General features: G+C 36.0%; 4 protein-coding genes across 5 annotated transcripts; all 4 read left to right on the forward strand.

Annotated features, from left to right (window-relative positions):
• The first annotated feature begins 479 nt into the window (after positions 1-479).
• LOC121804466 (UDP-N-acetylglucosamine transporter UGNT1-like) lies at positions 480-3,861 on the forward strand. Of its 2 annotated transcripts, none has more exons than XM_042204020.1 (10): positions 480-695; positions 1,213-1,289; positions 1,470-1,631; positions 1,735-1,868; positions 2,314-2,444; positions 2,525-2,569; positions 2,664-2,761; positions 2,914-3,021; positions 3,258-3,314; positions 3,391-3,861. In XM_042204020.1, the coding sequence occupies exons 1-10, from the start codon at positions 563-565 to the stop codon at positions 3,463-3,465; spliced, it is 1,020 nt and encodes a 339-aa protein (XP_042059954.1). In that variant the 5' UTR covers positions 480-562; the 3' UTR covers positions 3,466-3,861. The 2 variants fall into 2 exon arrangements, with proteins under 2 accessions (XP_042059954.1, XP_042059955.1); XM_042204021.1 differs by having other exon boundaries at positions 510-695; positions 1,553-1,631.
• Positions 3,862-3,881: 20 nt separating this feature from the next.
• LOC121804467 (ATP synthase subunit b', chloroplastic-like) lies at positions 3,882-4,824 on the forward strand. Its single transcript, XM_042204022.1, has one exon. The coding sequence runs from the start codon at positions 4,015-4,017 to the stop codon at positions 4,651-4,653; it is 639 nt and encodes a 212-aa protein (XP_042059956.1). The 5' UTR covers positions 3,882-4,014; the 3' UTR covers positions 4,654-4,824.
• A 516-nt stretch (positions 4,825-5,340) lies between these two features.
• Positions 5,341-7,861, forward strand: LOC121804465 (GDT1-like protein 1, chloroplastic). Its single transcript, XM_042204019.1, has 11 exons — positions 5,341-5,578; positions 5,934-5,998; positions 6,078-6,368; positions 6,470-6,523; positions 6,604-6,665; positions 6,778-6,846; positions 6,937-6,988; positions 7,066-7,140; positions 7,229-7,358; positions 7,435-7,505; positions 7,587-7,861. The coding sequence occupies exons 1-11, from the start codon at positions 5,473-5,475 to the stop codon at positions 7,704-7,706; spliced, it is 1,095 nt and encodes a 364-aa protein (XP_042059953.1). The 5' UTR covers positions 5,341-5,472; the 3' UTR covers positions 7,707-7,861.
• A 5,994-nt stretch (positions 7,862-13,855) lies between these two features.
• Positions 13,856-15,574, forward strand: LOC121802264 (adenine phosphoribosyltransferase 5-like). The gene is made up of 6 exons (XM_042201891.1): positions 13,856-14,056; positions 14,130-14,240; positions 14,415-14,507; positions 14,772-14,921; positions 14,999-15,060; positions 15,134-15,574. Exons 1-6 carry the CDS (start codon positions 13,966-13,968, stop codon positions 15,203-15,205), a joined length of 579 nt encoding a protein of 192 aa, XP_042057825.1. The 5' UTR covers positions 13,856-13,965; the 3' UTR covers positions 15,206-15,574.
• Positions 15,575-20,317: the final 4,743 nt, after the last annotated feature.

The following is a 20,317-nucleotide window of genomic DNA, read 5'->3' on the forward strand; positions in this document are numbered from 1 at the left end:
TTTAGATGGATAACTCAATTTTTCGTGAATAGAGGTAAGAATAACTAATATTTTCATATTTTAATTAGTATAAAATTAAAATTTACTTTTATATTTCAACTCCTCTAAACTTGATTTGTCATTTTAAGTAAACTTCTGATCTAGATAAAATCTTTCGTAATTGAATATCTTTGTGAAAATAAGATTAACTTGATCTTATTGTTTCAAGTACTTCACTTGAACTACTCATTTTCGAATAACTTAGAATCAGAACCCCAATCAAGAAAAAACTAAAAAAAAAACAAAAATATTAATTATGACTTAGGTATTCATATAAAGAAGTCCTGACATGAAATGCTGAAAAAATTTCGAAAAGATTTATTTTGAGAAGAGGTTTTGGATTTGAGTTTTTATCATTTTCACCAAATAACAAAATATAAATTCGAACACATAATCTATATTTATGGAATAAATTTATTTCCTAATCAAAAACCCAGAAATTGAAATAAAAATATTCAACAGAAAGAAAGTATTCCACTCTGTTTTAAGAATCTGTTTCAAACGCAAAGAAAGAGACAAATCGATGGCTAAGAGCATTCCGATTCTACCAATGGCGTCGGCCGATCCTTCGCCGGTAGTGGAGGAGAAGCTCTTCAAAGGATCCGCCATGACTAAACGAGGAGCTTATGCCGCCATCTCTTACATGGCTTGTGCTGGTAATCTTTTAATTCTCTAATCCCAAAATATTTGTTCTGATCTTAGTTAATTCGTTAAGCGTTAAGACCAATAGGCGAAGGATTGGTTGGCGAAGTTCAATATAAAACAAATTAAGTTGATTTACTGTTAAGGGTTTGATTTTCTGTGCAAGTGAAGCTGGAATTATTAGTTCTAATGAGAGGATTGAGTTTTCCTTAGTGTTGAATTTCCGTAGATATTGATATTCATTGAGGTTGAGTTTTCTGAATTGTCAATTTTCAAATCAATGCGGAGTTCAATTGAGTATTGGAACTGTAAAGTATCAACCTTGCTGGGAGATTTTTTGTGCAGGTTTAATTTCCAATTAAAAGGTAAAAATCTTAGTTCTAATAAATATTAAGCTTATCATGTCTTGGAGAATGAGAATTATTAGCTCCCGTATTATAGTCGTATGCAAGAATCATGCCTCACTCAGAGTTTAATGGTGCGAATTTGATTTGTCGTCTTTAAAAAAGTGAGCTAACTGTGATTTTGCAGTGCTCTTGGTGTTATTTAACAAAGCTGCTCTTTCTTCATACAACTTCCCGAGTGCCAACGTCATTACACTTTCTCAGGTATAGTAATATTTTCTGATATCAATGGTGAAGGGGTACCGATGACAAAAGTTTCCATCAATGGTCATTATGGAATTCTGTAGTCATCACTTTAGAAGGAGTGCAGCACTTTGGTGTTCATGTTTTAAGTTGCAGTGGATGACATGGTTCTGATAACTTGATTGATTGTATATGCTGCAGATGATATCTTCATGTTGTTTGCTTTATGTTCTACGACGCTCAAAGCTCATTTCTTTTAATGCTAACGAATCCGTAGCTTCCAGTGACAGTTCCAACATGTTGGTATCAATACAGACGTTGATTCGCACTTCACCTCTCGCTTTAACCTATTTGCTTTACATGGTAACATTTCTCTCCTAATTTATTGAGCTTTGTCCTGTTGCAGATGGTAATCTTTATCCCCATACAAAAGTTTATTCACAAATTCTCTTGGTTGCCTTGAAAGCTAGTTACCATGGAGTCAGTTCGAGGTGTTAATGTTCCAATGTATACAACATTGCGAAGAACTACAGTTGTATTTACAATGATTGTTGAGTACCTCCTTGTGAGGCAGAAGTATACACGTCCCATTCTTGGAAGGTAAGCTCCATCTCACTCTGTCAAAGCTTTTTGATAAGATTATTTTGCTGCCTATCTCACAGAAAGTGGCTTGATAGCATAAAAGGTTCACTATGTTTGAACTATGATAAAAACATACATTATCACCAATCGATTGTCATAGCAAACCAATTAGGAATCATAAGTTTATTTACTTTGGATCGAACTCTTCAAAAAGACTTTAAAGGTAAACTTTCACCCTCCGCGGTCAATGTGTTGGAACATAGATTGCTACAGTCCACAATCTACTTGCATTGAATACACAAATATTGCAAATAGAAGTTTTATCATGACAGCAATCTACTTTTGGACCTACTTCTGAATCTGGACTCTCTATTACCAAAATATTTCTGCTGAGTATGGATACGTTCGAAGTGAGATAATTTCATTTCCTTTTCTACTGTCTTAATAATTATGGTTTTGTTAGTGTGACCTTGATAGTTCTGGGTGCTTTTATTGCTGGATCCCGGGACTTATCGTTCGACTCCTATAGCTACCTTGTCGTTTTTCTGTCCAACTTCACCACTGCCATATATCTAGCAACCATAGCCCGTATTGGTATTACTTCTTTACCCTCAGTTCAAATGTTCGCTTTCTAGCTCCATTCTTTGCTTATCATTCCAATTTTCTCCCCCCAGGAAAATCCAGTGGCCTCAATAGCTTCGGCCTTATGTGGTGCAACGGTATGTACCTATACAATTGTAGCTTTGAAGTCCTGACTCCTAATTATTCAGACACCACACTCTTTGTTTGAGAGTTAGACCTGTTTCTCTGTAGGAATCTTATGTGCTCCTGTTCTACTGCTTTGGACCCTTTTCCGAGGTGACTTGGAGATGACGATTAGTTTTCCATATCTGCTTTCTCCTGGTTTCCTGGTAAAGCATGTCATTGATGCACTTGTTATACGAGTTTTTAGAGTGGTGAATGAATGGATGATCGCTTGCAAATTGATAACATCATGGATGTTTCTGTTACTCGGATTACATCTTAATACATTATAAGTTGTTTCATGCTTATATGGTTTCAGGCAGTGCTGCTTTTTTCGTGCATACTAGCTTTCTTCCTGAACTATAGTATATTCCTCAACACGACTCTGAACTCTGCACTCACACAGACTATCTGTGGTAATTTGAAGGTTTGTCCTATTTTCCTTCTACTTCTTGATATTTCAAAGTTGTGACAATTTGGTGATCTGGAGGTTGTTAGTGTATAAATAAAACAAGTTTTTGGGTTCCCCGTTCATTTTATGATGGTAGAAACTGAAGCAATATTGTCGCTGCCACCCGTTCAAAATCTTGTACACAGTGTTGTCAACTGCCACGAAACTTATACTAACATGCCTGTTGCACGTCTTACTGTTCTTTTTCTCAGGATCTTTTCACGATTACACTAGGCTGGGCAATTTTTGGTGGGCTGCCATTCGATTTGGTAAGTGCAGTACACAATACTTCATTTCTTCTCCTGTGCTTCTGACCCTAATATGAATGTGTGTTTTTGGTCCCAGCTGAATGTGATTGGGCAACTTCTCGGCTTCATTGGCTCAGGCCTGTATGCCTATTATAAGCTTATTGGGAAATAACCGCTTTCAAGTCTCCAATACCCATCATTTTTTATGGATTTTGGTGCATTGTGTCTCTTGATATTTTGATGGTGGTACGAGATTCTAATATCCGACCAGGAGGAAGCACAACTTGCTGCTGTAAAGCACTCTTTCTGGTTATCACAAGTGGAGATTGATGATGCATTTTCTACCTTACAGAGAGACAAATGATTCTTGTTAACAAAACTAGCAGTAATGTGTTTATATGGAGGAGACTGGAAACTCTGTAACCAATTGATATGTGAATTCACTTTGAATTCTTTTTTCTCACGACTTACTAGGTTTTGTATCGATATTTTGTGTGTTTGTAAAGATATGAGTACTATATTAATTACAGTTTAATTTAGACGAAGGATAATATTTTGGATTTTGAAATGGAATAGCCTCCTCTCATCAATTTGTGTGGCAGAGAAAGAGATAGCCTTTTTTTTTGCAAGATTTGGTTACCCTCTCCAACACAAACAATCACTCCACTCAAAAACAAGAAAAAAAAATCAAGAATCTTGCAGAAGCTGAAGCAGAGCATCCATGGCCAACATGATCATGGCCTCTCCAAGAACTCTAATCACCGCCCACAAATCCAAACCCCAAATCCAACCTCAACCCCAAACCCATTTTTCTGTCCCCAAAATCTGTCTCCCCACATCCCTCAAAGTCAATCCCCAGCACCTCCTCGCCGCCGCCACAGCCTTGTCCCTAAGCCACGCGCCGCCGTCGCTGGCGGCAGACATCGAGAAGGCGGCCCTTTTCGACTTCAATCTGACTCTCCCGATCATCGCGGTGGAGTTCCTGTTCCTGATGTTCGCAATGGACAAGCTGTACTACTCCCCGCTGGGGAAATTCATGGACGAGAGAGACGCGGCGATCAGAGAGAAGCTGAACAGCGTGAAGGACACGTCGGCGGAGGTGAAGCAGCTGGAGGAGCAGGGGGCGGCGATGATGAAGGCGGCCAGGGCGGAGATATCGGCGGCGCTGAACAAGATGAAGAAGGAGACGCAGGTGGAGGTGGAGGAGAAGCTGGCTGAAGGCAGGAAGAAGATCGAGGTGGAGCTGCAGGAGGCGCTTGCTAGCCTTGAGAAGCAGAAGGAGGATACCATTGCCGCCCTCGATTCGCAGATCGCCGCCCTCAGTCAAGACATCGTCAACAAAGTGCTCCCTACTTCTTGATTTTCATTCTACTTCCCATGTATTTTTTGTAATTACTGATTTTTATGTTTGGACTCTGTTTTCAACCATCAATTATCTCAGATTGCAACCATAATTTTACTACAGATTTGAGAACACCAAGATTTGATCTTTGAAATCAATTGAAAGATGGCTGTTTCTTGAGGGGAAAAAGAATCAATCTTGATGTCAATTTATCCTCTTTTTTTAGTTCTATATATCTTGGTCTTTTCGTGATAGCACAAAATGTTGGAGGTATTTTTAAGCTGTATGTATCTGAAATTAATAATCTTGATGAAATTACTGATTTTGATGCCTGGACTCTGTTTTCAACAATCAATTATCTCAGAATGCCACCATAATTTCACTACAGATTTAAGAACACCTAGATTTGAACTTTGAAATGGATTCAATCATGATGTGAATCCATCCTCTAGTTTCAGTGTAGGCTGTTTCTTGAGGGGAAAAAGATTCAATCTTGATGTCAATATATCCTCTTTTTTATTCGTGATTGCTCAAGATGTTGGAGTATATCTAAATTAATAAAATGACCGTGATAAACTAAAATTTTATATGAAAAAAGGAAAAAAGAAAAAAAAGTGGTATGGGTTGAATTTGAGCCCCATATGCCAAATCAGCATGGGATTCAGTTGTTTCCACCACATGTATATATCTAGTGCCATATCAGTGTTATCACTTCACATTTGCAGATTATTAGAACATTTTTCATCCTCAAATCAACACATACTTGATGGCTTCATTTCATGCTTCTTCCTTATTCTTTCCCAAAATATAAAGGTTAAATTTTTTTTAGACAGAGAAATGATGGGCTACAGTAGTCTATCTGCGGCTCCCTTGGCTACCTTTCCATGGAGCTGTCTTGCTCATCCCACCTTCAATTTCTTCTTTCCCCCACGGTTTCATTCAAGTAATCAATGCCTTCTCTTAACTTGGAATATTATCATTTTCTTTCTATTTATTTGGAGTTTTTAATGTGATTTCTCTGTAGTTTCTGCAGTGACCGTGATCCAAATTTAATTTTTCTGTTTAGTGAAAGAATTCATCTTTATTTTCTGGGCAGACTAATGATGGTTACTAAAATGTGGAGTAATAGCTTTCTAGATGCTGATGTTAAATTTCAGTTGGTGCATGATATCAAATTGCATTGTGAAATGCTGTATCCAAAACAAGAAGTTAGACCTCAGTTTTGTGAATTCAGAGTTTTTTTTACATATGCACATTGGTTTCTTGATATATAGATGATTGATGTGTCTTGCTTGTAGGGAAGAAAAAGCCGTCTTCGTATGGTTCTCTGGTCTCATCTTTTGCGGTTTCTGCATCGGCTAAGGTTGCTAATGCACATAGTAATACCACATTACACAGCATCAGATTCATGTACCTTGAAACTGTATAGTTTTTCCCCTCAGGAACTCAGGAGAACGAAGGAGAAACGATGCAACTTTACCAGTAAAATTTGCAGCTCTCCTGCAAAATTCACATTTCAGCTTCAACACAAGCCAAGGAAGAAATGTGACTCATTGTTAGACCATGAAGTTGAAGATGCTCCGTCACTTAGTTTCACTAAGATTCTACTGTCTTGTGGATTCTTCACCTTCCTAACCGCTCAACAAGCGCTTGCAGGTCCAGACGTTGCCAGCAGCCTGCAATCGCTTCCATTTTTAGGGGATGCTGGCGATTTAAGCACAGGTTTTGCTTCAGTTAGGAAATTCTCCCTGTTAACTTGTACAATAATCTTCATGTCTCCCTCTATTTGCACCAAAATCTTCATTACTTTAAAATTCACAATCCTTGCTTGCAGGCCTTCTTGCTGATATTTTTTTCAGAACTCGGGGATAAAACCTTCTTTATCGCAGTAAGACACCACTAGTGTGAATGTACATGAATAATCTGTTTGCAATTTCAGTAAGATGAGCATTGTGATGTTGTGAGCAGGCACTTCTAGCAGCTAGAAACTCTGCTGCTGTCACATTCATTGGGACTTTTGGTGCACTCGCGTATGTTCTTACACCTCTCGAGTCTCTATTGTGACACCCACAATCACATAAAGTCCATCAAATATGTTGTTAGCAGTCTTCCTCATTTCTAGATGCTATTTGGACTGGACAGGGTTATGACAGTTATATCGGTTGTTCTTGGACGAACTTTTCATTATGTCGATGACATCCTCCCGTTCAGGTTTCATGTCAAAACTACTACTGATATATAGTTTTTGTTTGAATCTTTTTTTTTGTTGTTGTTAACATAAATCTGGCCTTTTGCAATCAGGCTTGGAAATGCTGATTTGCCTCTTGATGATCTTGCTGCAGTTTGCCTGCTGGTAAGGCTTGCTTTCTCTCTCATCATCACTAGCTACCTCAGCTTGTATACCTAATTAACTAAAACTAAATATATTAGGTATATTTTGGTGTTTCATCCTTGCTTGATGCTGCATCTGGTGATGGCCTCAAAGCAGAAGAAGAACAAAAAGAGGTATCTTTTCTACACACACAATGATTCAAACTTGTTTCCACATTTGAATGATTCATTCAACCTAGCTACAAATGATTGATCCATGCAGGCACAACTGGCTGTTTCCGAAGTCTCAGGGTCGGGCGCAGGCATTCTTTCCGTTGCCAACACGGTCCTGAGCACATTCGTGCTCGTATTTGTAGCTGAATGGGGCGACAAATCTTTTTTCTCCACAATAGGTATATATCGCCTCCGTCAATGCCTTCTAATTCGAGTGTTACTAGACTTGATGATGCGAAACTTGAATTGTTGTAGCGCTTGCTGCGGCTTCGTCGCCCCTAGGAGTCATTGCAGGGGCACTTGCTGGTCACGGAGTGGCAACACTGGTGAGCTTGCAAGGCATCTTTTCATATAAAATCCGAATACTGATTGATTTGAACCTGAGATCTTTGGTTTGATAAATGCAGCTTGCTGTTCTAGGGGGGTCGTTCTTGGGAACGTTCCTCTCCGAGAAGACTATTTCATATATTGGCGGCACTCTCTTCCTCGTCTTCGCAGTAGTGACGTTAGTTGAGATCGTGAGCTAGGATTAGACCGTCGCAGCTTTCTTTCAAAAAAATCTTTAGCAACATTCTAAGCATCTGAGTTGATTTACAAAGCCTTTATTTTGATCTAAAGCAGTACTACAACATAGGGTTCGGTGCCTCAATTGAATAGTAATCGTAGATTTCAAAGTGTGAAATTCAAATGCAATCAAATGACGCAAAGTACAATGGATGTTAGATACTATTCCTATTCAAATCGTATCTAAAGGTCTAATATTTTTTTAATTTTGTATACATGTAATAATACAACAAAATATCACAATAACATAATAAAATCAATGTCACAATATATGTCATTTGAAACAAAATTTATTTTTTAGATTTACAAGTAAAGTAATTAAGTTTAAAATCTAATTAATAATTGAAATTCGAGTTAGTTGGACCAATTCATTCAATTAAGATTATTAAACTACAATTTTGATTAATAAATACTCATTCTGTCCCATCCCATAGTAATTAACTCGTACTATTTTCTTTGGATCGTCCTAAAGTAGTTGAGTCGTACTCTCTCCGTCCCAAAATAGATGACATACTTGGAAAAGGCACAGAATTTTAGGAGATGTTGTTTTTTGTGTTAGGTGTAAAGAGAAAATAATATATTTATATTAATGTGAGAGATAGCTTTTTCCAAAAGAAGTAATATCTTTTGTGTGACAAACTAAAAAGAAAAGTATGACATCTATTATGGGATGTGGGAATTATTTTTGTCAAAAACTTTTGTTATCTAATACTTTACTCTTTTTTTTTCTTTCTTACTTTATTATCTTTCTTACTTTATTCTCTATCAAATTAACATCTAAACACTCGATTCGTAATTTCCGTGACAAAAAGAACGCCACAGCTAATGTAGGAATCATGGGCTTGTGTCGGCCTTGGTCCTGAGTTTACAAAATGACCCAATTGGAGCTCATTTCAACCAATGAGACTAACACAAACCCACTTTGTTTTGCATATGGATTGGGCCAGGCCGAGATGGCTGAATTGACTCAACCCAATTGACAACTCTAAGGGCATTCACAGTGGAGCGGATGATAGGCTGCCCGATGCCTCGGACGATAGGCTGCCCGATGCCTCAGCCACTGTGGGTGCGTGGACGACGGACGATGCGTCGTCCGCCCCCTAAGCTTAGTCCGCGGACAATGTAACACGTTTTTGTGTTTTTTTTTTCGAAATTTATCTATTTAAACCTCGACTGTAGCCGGGTCGAACAACGACATCAACGTCCTCAACTCATCCACCCTCTTCACCGAGCAATGCAATGGCAACGGCCCGACCATCGAGTTCACTGCCAACATGCGCGCCAATACCACATGGGGTACTACTTGGCCGATGGCATATACCCAAGGTGGCCTATTTTTCTGAAGACGATCAGCTGCCCAATTGGTGATAAGAGAGTTTTATTTGCACAAAAGCAGGAGGCGGCGCGGAAGGATGTGGAGCGGGCATTTGGTGTGCTCCAATCACGGTGGGCAATAGTGAAAGGGCCGGGGCGTCTCTGGTTCAAGGAAGTCATCGTCGATGTCATATATGCGTGCATAATCTTGCACAACATGATAGTCGAACATGAAGGTAGGATCATCACCGATTGGACCGATGACGAAGGTGCATCTTACTCCTCCAGCACGGCGACCTCGCCCCCCGCTCAAGGATTACCGACGGGTTTCAATGAGGTTCTATCTAGACAGGCCTCAATGCGCAACCAACACGACCATGCGCAGCTCATGAACGACATGATTGAAGAAGTGTGGGCCCGTAACTGCCGTCGCTGAGTTTGCGTATTTTTTTTAATTTGTATTGTAATGTATTAATTTTATAAATGAAATGAAGTTTTTCCCCAATTTTTGTAGTTATTTAAATATTCAAATAGAAGAAAATGCTTAAGACGTCCTACTACAGGTGGAAGGGTAGGAGGATAAAATTCTGACGTGACAGTGCATATGACGGGCTTTAGGGCGCCACGTGGATGCTCTAAGCAGGATGGAAGTACTATGATTCACACGCATCCCATAGGCAATAGGAGTAAACAAAAATATATATCCCTCCGTCAATAAAAGATTGGACGTCACAATATAAGATACCAACCTCCCACACTTTTCAAACAATCAACAGAATCATCAATTTATTTGGTGGTACTACTGCCAAGTGTTTGTAAAAATCTTGCAAAAGATTCTCAAAGGCTGTGATTTAAGAGAAGAGCAATATTAGCCGTTTGATATAAGGTGATAAAGCCACCCGCAACGCGTCACGCGGGTGGCTCGTAACCCGTCACGCCGGGACGAGACGGCGGCGAGACGCGTTGCAGCGTCCCGTCTCGTCCCCAGCCCGCCGAGTGTCCCGTCCCGCCGAGACGGATGTCGAGCCTTCTCACCACACGCCGGCACAACGTGGCGCGCTCCGGCGCCATGCGTGACGCCCACTCACCGGCCCGTGAGTGGGCATCGTCACGCTGACGTAATAAATCATTTTTTTAAATTCAAATTTTAAAAAAAATAAAAATAAAAAATCGAAAAACGGTAATATTACCGTCACGGAGTAGTTTTTTTTTTCTAAAATTGTATTTTAAATTATGTAATTTTTTTTAGGATTTTAATTATGTGTTTTTTTATTTTTTAAAATTTTAAGTTGTATTTTTATTTTATGTTGTAATTTTATTTTATTTAATGAAGTGTGTTTTTATTAATTGAATTTGTTGGAAATAAAAATAAAAAATGAAATTGAATGAATAGTAATTTAAGAGACGGTTAAGCGACGAATAAAAGATGGAGGGTTGCAGGTTCCGTCCCTTAGCTAAGAGATGGAGTAAAAAAGTACAGTGATCCCAAGAATATTAATTTATGAGATGGTTAAGAAACGTATAAGAGACAACGTTGCAGGCTTCAAGATGGAAGTAGGTATTTTTCTTTTCTAAATGGATAATTTCTAAGAAAATCTTCAAATGATTGTGTTATGATCAATATGTATGACGGTAGGTATTTTTCTTTTCAGTACGGCGGGCGTGCGCATGAACATATCTCCCACGCCAGATTATACCACGTGGGACCTTTCAAGTTCCATCAATTGCCAAATCCCTAGTTTTTTCAATTTACAAATCCTTCGGTTGGATTATTCTAAATACACTAATTATGAAAATAAAATTTATTAGTTTCTTAATTTTATAAATTAATTAGAAAAAATTTCAAGTTTAAATTATTCTAGTACTACTACTGTATTATGAATGGATAATATTGAGTTAACTAATTGTTGGTGATATATATTCGATTTTCCAGTTTCCATATCAAATATAATTATAATAAATGAGTTCGTTGTATTTTAGTTGAGACAAATCAAAATTTCTTATTTTTTTATTGTAAACTTTTAACAGTTGTTGGCCATATCAAAATTTGACCAATTTTTTTAATTTTCCATAAATTTGCCTATCTAAATAATTGTTGCTACGTTTTAGTTTGAGAAATCCATTACTAATATCACGAACTTTTTGTTGAATTTTAAATTTTCACATAAAATTAAAACTTGATTGTAAATGCCTGAACTTTGATATAGTTGCTAATTTTTATAGCTAAACTATTTAGGCGAAAATATCAAGCATGGAAAATCGGCAACCAACAAAGTTCATTAGTTTTATGTTATAGTTTTATGTTCATGAAAAAATCCAAAATTTTTTATAAAGTTCGTGATATTTGCAACCAATTGTCCTTTTTTAAGTAGTTTGGAAGATTTAGTTAGATAATAATATTATGCAAATGCAAATATAATGTAAGTCATCCGTCACTCGTTATGTGTTCCACATGGCACACGTTCCTTATAAAATGTCTCATTTCACTTTTAATATATTTGGCAAATGGACCTTATAGTTCACTAACCTATGTTTTTTTAACATTTTTAGTATAAAAAAATCATTTTGACACATATTTTATTACTAAAACTACTACTGTATAACCAAATTCTAGTAATTTTCTATTTACTTTTTTAAATTTTTTGTGTGATATTTGTTGGTGGATGGATGGAATAATATTACCAGTAGCACTAATTAGAGACGGGAATAATTAGAAAAAAGGGGCTGGACCATCATGATTATATGGAAACTAACCTTTGTCAAGATTTTCATTAGTGAATGCTAAGAAAGCAATCCAAATCAACGTAGACAAACAAATTTTATTATAAATATTTTTTGGATTTTTGAGTATTCTTTTACTTCTATCTTATTCTTGTGATTCCAAAATTATAGTATCATTTGGAATCATAACCTAAATTTGTAAATACTTGAAGGGTCCGATAAATTTAACATTGTCAATCAATTGAAATAAACATTGTTACAAAACAAAAGTTGCAATGAAGGAACGGCGGGGCAATTTTCTAATATTGTTAAACATTAGGTTTGGTTTATAATTTTAAAACGAAGAAGGCGGTGGGTGATTTTGTGATTGTGTAGTAATATTGGGGTGAGAGGGGGGGAAAAGAGAAAAATATGAATAACGAAGTTGGCGTTGGGAGTGGGGACCACAACAAAATCTAAAAAGGCTGAACTTACATGATTCTCTGCATACCTAAAGCCGTCAATTTTCATCAAAAGTACCAAATTATCCTCCTTACCTCGATTCCCACGAAAAGCCACCATATTACATTTGTTTCATTTGTTTTCAATCATTTATTAATCACCAAGATTTATTTTCCCGTTTTATTTAATTTTTTCTTGCATTAATTTGGAACTAAGAAAACCCCTCGTATTATAATACTAGGGGTGTGCATTCAGGTTTCGGTTCGGTTTTTTGCTAAAACCGAACCAAAACTGAAAAACCGAATTTAATTCAAAATCCAAACTGAACCGAAAAAAAATCGAAAAACCTGAAAAAAATAAATATAATATAAATATATATTTGTATATGTGTATTTTATTTTATATATACTAATAGAATATTTATATATAATATAAAATTAATAATACATATAATATATATTATATATAATATAATATATTAAATTAATAGAATATATATAATTCGATTTTTCGGGTTTTTTCTTCGCCCGAACCAAACCGAACCGAAAAACTGAAATTTTTTTATTTTTAAAATCAAACCGAACCGAAAAACCAAAAAAACCGAACCAAATTTCAAAATTTCGGTTTAGTTCGGTTCGAATATTCGGTTTTCGGTTTTTTTGCTCACCCCTGTATAATACTCCTAAGTTTGAAAGAATAGCTGGTGCTTTTTTTCAAATTACGTAAACACACATATTATGAATTTAGACTTTGTACCTTTCAACACTTAAATCTAACAAACAATCTTTAATAGAGCTTGGACTTTATTGATCGATATCCTCAAAAGATTTTAGTAGACTTTTTGCCAAACCATTATGGTTTAATATTTATTACTACCACAATTTCTTTTAACTAACCTCGAGAAAACGTCCAATTAAAAACCCCTACCAATTTGTAATATCAAATCTCCACTTTTAGTCTTTTATGATATGTTCTACATTTCAATTATTTGTTGCCATTTTAGTAGTAGTAGTTATCATTTTTCATTTTTGATGTTGAATGAATATCATTTACATTGCACTTATTTTTTATTTATCGAAAAATATTCAAGTTTGTTCATATAATAAGTTATTGAACTATGTTGATGTAACAAGAAATCTTACATTACTGCAATATTGTAATATTCATAAAATGTAATGTAACTATGTCTGCCTGTAATGTAGTGGAGTAGTATCTGGTTTAATTATACAATTTCAAAATAAAGAAAAATTTGAAACATAGTACTCTCTTCGTCCCAACTAAGTTGAATCGCATTCCTCTTTGAGATGTCTCAACTAAGTTAGTCATTAAAAAAAAATCCAATCACTCTTACTTTATTCCACTATCTACTTTAATCTCTCTTTTTATCTTTCTTATTTTATTTATTTCTCTTACTTTTTAATACAATTTCTTAATTTTTATGGCTAAAAGTTAGTATGTCTCAAACTTAGTTGAGAGGAAGATTGAATAGAATATTTAGAAAATTTTCGTACCAAGATGTGGCTAGAAAGCAAAAGGAATCCCCATAAAAATAAATTTAGCGAGACTTTTGATGAATATAGGGGTATTTTAGTAATCGAAAATACACAAATAATCTAAATAAACTTTGTCATACTATTTGAGATGATTTTGAAAATTTCCCGCATCACTCTTGTTTTATAAAACCACAGCAGCGATTGCACAAGAAGCACAGAGAGATAGAGAATTGGGAGAAGGGAGGAGAGGAAGATGTTTGCAGCAGAGAATGGGTTGAAGGGAGACCCAAGACTTGAGGCGATTTCTGATGCAATTAGAGTGATACCCCATTTCCCAAAACCAGGTCTTGGACCAACCCATCTCCCTCTAAAATGTCTTCTTGCTTTCTTTCTATCAATTTGAATTTTTGTCTGTAGGTATAATGTTCCAAGATATAACCCCTTTGTTTCTCAACCACAAAGTTTTCAAAGACACAGTGGACATTTTTGTCGAGAGATACAGAGACATGGCCATTTCTGTTGTTGCAGGTTACCCGCCGCTTTTGCTTCCCTATCTCTCTCCTACCCATAGTTCGCTTTATATATATATACTCTCTTCATCAATAAATTATACTACTCCGTACTACATTTGGGCTGGAAATGTGGAATTTGTAAATTGGATTTTCTTGTTTTTGAACAATTTGATTGGTTTAATCTGTTTAGGAATTGAAGCAAGAGGATTTATGTTTGCTCCTTGTATTGCCTTGGCTATTGGTGCCAAGTTTGTTCCACTGCGCAAACGTGGAAAATTGCCCGGTATGTATTGCATATTTCCTTCATAAATTGAATATTTTGAAGTGGCTTAGTATTTGTTATGTGTATGCCTATTGTTGAAAGTAGTGAGAAGATAAGCTTTTGGGAGAAGAACTTGGCCAATTATGAAGGTTTTCTTGTGGTTAGAAAGTCATTAGCTAGAAATAAGAAATCCACTAGGGCTGGCAATGCTAGTAGTAAGGTGAGATAATTGAAGGGGAAATAATAAATGAGGTATAGTAGTATCTTTGACCACAATGTGTGTAGGTAAAGTAATATCAGAGGCGTATGAGCTGGAATATGGTAAGGACTGCCTAGAGATGCATGTTGGTGCTGTGCAACAAGGGGAGAAGGCAGTGGTGATTGATGATCTTGTTGCTACTGGTGGGACCATTTCTGCAGCTATCAAGCTGTTAGGTGAATTTTCCTTCAAACAATTTTTCATGCTTGTTTTGTTTCACAAATAATGGTGTTTTGTTTGTGTGTGTTTCAAGAATGCGTGGGGGCTGAAGTGGTGGAATGTGCTTGTGTTATCGGAGTGCCCGAGCTTATTAAGGTAATACTTGGTCCGAATCATGTGTTGTGTTGAGGGTTTATGGAAGTTGAGCATTTGTTGGATCTTGTTATAGGCAGAGAACAGGCTAAATGGAAAGGCACTTTACATGCTTGTGGAGCCAAATGAAGTACAAGGCTGCTGCTGATCATGATCAGATAGTATCGAAGAGGCTTCAACCACACTTTTTCAAGGTTCTATAGAAGGTTGCAGTTTTGGGCTGTTTCTGAAAATTTTCTGGGGATCGATGTGAAAATATGAGATATCAAACTGCGCTTTTCTTGATTTATTCTGTTGTAACAATTGAAAGTTGATTAGAGTTTAGTTGGCTACCACAAACACTGTGATTAGGTATGGATTGAATTTTTCACTTGGAAAAAAATCCAAACCAGGAAACTTGAGCACATCAGCACTACAAACCTATGAACAAATAGTAGTTCTTGTTTACTGAATTGATTGGGATGTCCCAAGAATTCAATTGCAAAAGCCACAAAATGCTAATCAAAATAGTTGAATATTTGTGGCTGCCTGTTCTCACCCCATTTATTTGTTCTGTACTTGTATGTATGGAATGGTTAGCTAATGAACTGAGCATGAAGGTTGGCATTGCAAACATACATGTTTATTCTCCAGTAGTGTTCATGGTGAGGACTGTATATAGATTAAAGAGGTGTAGGGCGTGCACATGGTGGATAGCTCTCTTTATTTGGTTGGGTTGCTTTGGCTAAATCGGTTATGAATACTATGCCACTCTATGCTATGCAGGTCGTACCAGTGGGAGTACTAACTTAACGAAAACATCACTAGCGCACCAAACAACTCAAACACCAGCATCATACCAAGAGAAATCAAATATATAGAATAATCCATGACATATTCAAATGGGTACCAAAGAATATAGAAATCTAACATGCTTGTTTAAACCTCAAGTCATCAGTAAAATATACTAGTAGTTATGTTATGGAAAAGAAAATCCCATAAATTTAAGTAAGATTGGTAAAAACCAGATAGTTCTACTTGACGCCAGAGATGGGTGGGACCCAGGGGGATTTAAGATAATTAAAGTACTATATACTCTAAACCCCTAATAAACTGGCATGGGCTTGGACTGAGGGCTGCTAGCGGGCCTGGTTTTGGGCCGTTCTTGGGTTTTCAAACATGTCTTATTGAAGCTTGCTACCACAAAATCCAACGTTCTTTTGACATAGACGACTAAGTGCCAAGTATTCCCTCCGTTTCAAGGAAGATGATTCATTCCTTTAGTGACACTGGAATTTATACAATTTTATTTTATGTTTGACATAGAAAAAGTGAAGTAAGAGAGAGAATACCATAGAGAAAAAAGTTTTTCCATTTTAGTAAGACCATGTTTATCAGCAACCACTCAACCCAACCCAACCATTCACTGTTTTAATATTTAATTAATTTCTATCTCCTCCACATCATTAATACTCATCCAACCCAACCATATTTCTTTTTTTTTATGTTTAATCAATTACCATTCAACCACACCATTATATTAATATAAATTTTATTTGTTATCACAATAAAATTTATAAAAAAACACAATAAATAACAAACTAAAAATTATAAAAATAAACAATAAAAAAACAAAATTACAATAATTGAAATACGAAAGTGAAAGAAGAAGGATTATACGAGGAAAAAAGATGAGATTTTTTTGTGTGCAAAATTATAGCAAATGTGGTGTCGAATGAAAAATTATTAATTTTGGTATAAATTTTATATTTTTTAATATGACATATTAAAAATATATACCTTTAAAAAAAGTATTTGTCAACCAATGAGATTGTGTCAAATGGCACAATTTCATTGGCTGACTTATTAAAGTGGCAGAGAGACCAGCTGTGGTTGCATACCACGATTGAGGAGAGAGAGGGATCCTTGTATATAATTTTCTTTTATTTATTTATTTATTTACATGATTGATATGGCGGTCAACCAAAAATGACCAATAAATATGGTCTAATGCATCCTCTTGGTTGTGACAAAACCAAAAAGAAAAGTGAGTTATCTTCAGTGGGATGGAGAGAGAATGAGTTTGGCTCGTCATTGGGGTTTGGTCTTGTGCTCTCTCAACTCCTGTACGCCTTTCTGGAAGCTTGTTTGAAATTTCGAGACTATAATGCCCAAGAAGCTGATGCACTATTTTTAGCACCGTAATTAATTGCAAGTGGATACGTATCAACTATACAACTTAAGGGTAAACATGTGTATCATATCCACAGACCACAAGGGCCAAATCTAATTCTAACTACTACAACATAAATATCTTATACGATCTAGACGACAGATAAAATAAGTTTTCATTATTCAAGTAACAAAATGATAAATGATAACTGGGATGAAAGCAAATTAATTCTAAGATTATGATTTCACAAATTCTCTGTTAATAGTAATCATTAATTCAATAGCTAACTACTTCAAGATTACAACGACAATCGCACTGTGTACATAGGCCTCGTTTATGACAAGACCTAACAGTAGGTTGTATCTGTCGAGGGAATCTCTCCCGCTAAGATACTCACCAATACAACTCCAAGAAAATATAAAAATCTTAAATGCTGGTGAAAAGGAATTTAGCGTGGATCAAGTTATATGGAAGAATAACCGAACTAGGTGGATTAGTTAGCAAATGTCGTTGCCACTTGATCAAGGCGTTTTCTCGTTCACGAAAAACATTTTAACTCCCAAACATGCACTACTTTAACAGTAAAGCGGCAAGTACGGAGTCGATCCCACAAAGAAACTGATGCGTTGAGTGTGTGAATAGTGAACAGGGGTCGGCTGTTGCCACGCTTTAAGTTGAGAGTTTTAAACTACTGGATTACGCTAGGCAGAATATAAGCTAACTACTTGATCAAGGGACTCATCATGCTGACAACAAATAACGGACCAAGTAAACGTCAGGCTGAAATAAAGACTTAACTACCTAATCATGCTACGAAACTACAAACCACTTTGTCATTCAACATAATGAAGATTCAAACACTCGATCGGGGATTTCAGAACTAAACTAAGTTGGAACAGTAAACAAGAATTCCGAAAGCAAACAACTTTGATTTTTATACTCAGAACTCTAAACAGTGCTGTTAACTTGCGAAATACAAAATAAGAACTATTCTTTAACTACGTAACAAAGCAAAATTTAACTAAGCTAACAGATTCAGAAAACAAGAAAGCGAATAAAGCCGAGAAATCCTCGGTCGGAACTTGAGACGGCGCTGAACATATATTGATTTCTCTGCCGCGCTCCCTTTAGTTGCTGTCCTTCTAACTGACCATTTCTACTATTTAACTAGGCTATTTTGGAATTGGGGAAGAACTTGGAACCAGGGACAGGCGGAAAACTAAACTAAAGGCGAGGAAGAGGAATAATCTCTTCACTATGGCGCTGCATCCTCTATTTATAGGCGCTTCACACAACCTCCAGCTACGATAACAACTTTGGCAGCGAATATTCGTCCTTGCTGGGATCGAGCGTCTCATCTGCTGATACGTGCCCTTCTTCTAGAATGTAGTGGTTCTTCTATAACCGAATGAGGATTCGCCTTCATCCTTGTGCAGCTTACGCACCGATACGTGTCCCCTTCTAGAATGTAGTCTTTGATAACTGATTGGGGATCACTTTCCAGCGCATCAGCCTCACATGTCTTCCTTCTAGAATGCAGTGGTCCCCCGGCTAACTGCTTGATCACCACCTTGATCAACCCATCAGTTTGGCCTTGTTGCCCTTGGTCAAGCAGCATTCCTGCACAATTAACACTCGCTTTGCGCGATAAACTGATCAAGTAGCATACATTTTACCCATAAACCGATGCATGAAATAGGTCTTATCAAATGCTCATAGAAATGTTCCCGAATTCTTCGGTGGGTCGCTGATAAATATGAACATAGAGGCATGAATTTTAATGTAAAATTGACAAAATAAGAAAGATGAAGAAAAAAAAAATGTAGTAGAAATAATATTAGTGGATAGTGGGATCCATATTATTAATGATTTTTATATTTCCTAAATTAGAAAGTTCATAATTTTCAAGGACGGACTAAAAAGAAAATAGTTCATTGTTTTTATTAGAGATGGAGGGAGTATAATATAGGAGGTTGGAGGGATGAGTTTATAGCTAATGTCATGTGTTGTTCTATTGTAACTACATGATCTATCACGAAATGAAGGACACGTCGGCGGAGGTGAAGATGAGTTTATAGCCTTGTTCTGCCCTGTTCTATTGTAATATAGGAGCTTGGAGGGATGAGTTTATAACTAGGTTTTCAAAAATTAGTAGTATTATATAGTGATATATAGCTTCATCGAGGTATCAATGATTATGGGAAATTATCAAGTGTTTTATTAGTTGTCAATTTATTATGCAGAAACTGATTTGCTTAGTGATGATTCATCACGATTCACGCGCACATAAAACTGAATTTTGTTGTCACATTTTGCTTATATAGTTTTAATAAAGTAAGTCATATAACATAATTAAGTCTTACCAATCACTACTTAATAATATGCTTTAGCAAATTATAGTATATGTTTTCGATGAAAAAAAATCCATTATTATCCCCAACATTAGGAGTTTAGACTAGCATTGTTAATTCATTAATCGTATTTCAACTTTTCTGGAATTGATATTGTCCCTAAGAAATCTTATGGTCTAAGTCTTTTTATTATACATGAACCTAATAACTAGTTGAAATTTATTTTAGTATAGTAAATAAGATCATTCAAAACCTTTAGCACTATTTGAAAAAATATAAATTAATTAAATTGAGCCGATGTGCAAGTTCAAATAAATGGGCACAAAATATTTTAAACTAAGAAATAAATCGGCTTAAAAAAGCCATCAGGATTTTTAAAATGCATTTTATAAGGCTCAACCTAGCAAAAGAGTTTGGTTTTCAAAAATTAGAGGTATATCGCGATAGTTTTATCGGGGTATTAATTAATATGAGAAATTTATGAAGTCTTTATTAGTTGTCGATTCGTTATGCTGAAAACACGTAATTCGCTCTAAAATGCATTTTATGTCGCTCAACCTAGCAAATATGTTTGGTTTCCAAAAATTAGAGGTATATCGAGATCGCTTTATCGGAGTATCAATTATTATGAGAAATTATGAGATCTTTATTAGTTGTCGATTCGTCATGCAGAAGACACGTAATTTGCTCTAATATTTTGATTTAGTGGTGGTTCATCACGATTCGCACGAACGTAAAACATAATTTTGTCGTAAAT

This window comes from Salvia splendens, chromosome 5 (genome assembly GCF_004379255.2).
Source record: "Salvia splendens isolate huo1 chromosome 5, SspV2, whole genome shotgun sequence".
In the NCBI taxonomy this organism is placed as follows: domain Eukaryota; kingdom Viridiplantae; phylum Streptophyta; class Magnoliopsida; order Lamiales; family Lamiaceae; genus Salvia; species Salvia splendens.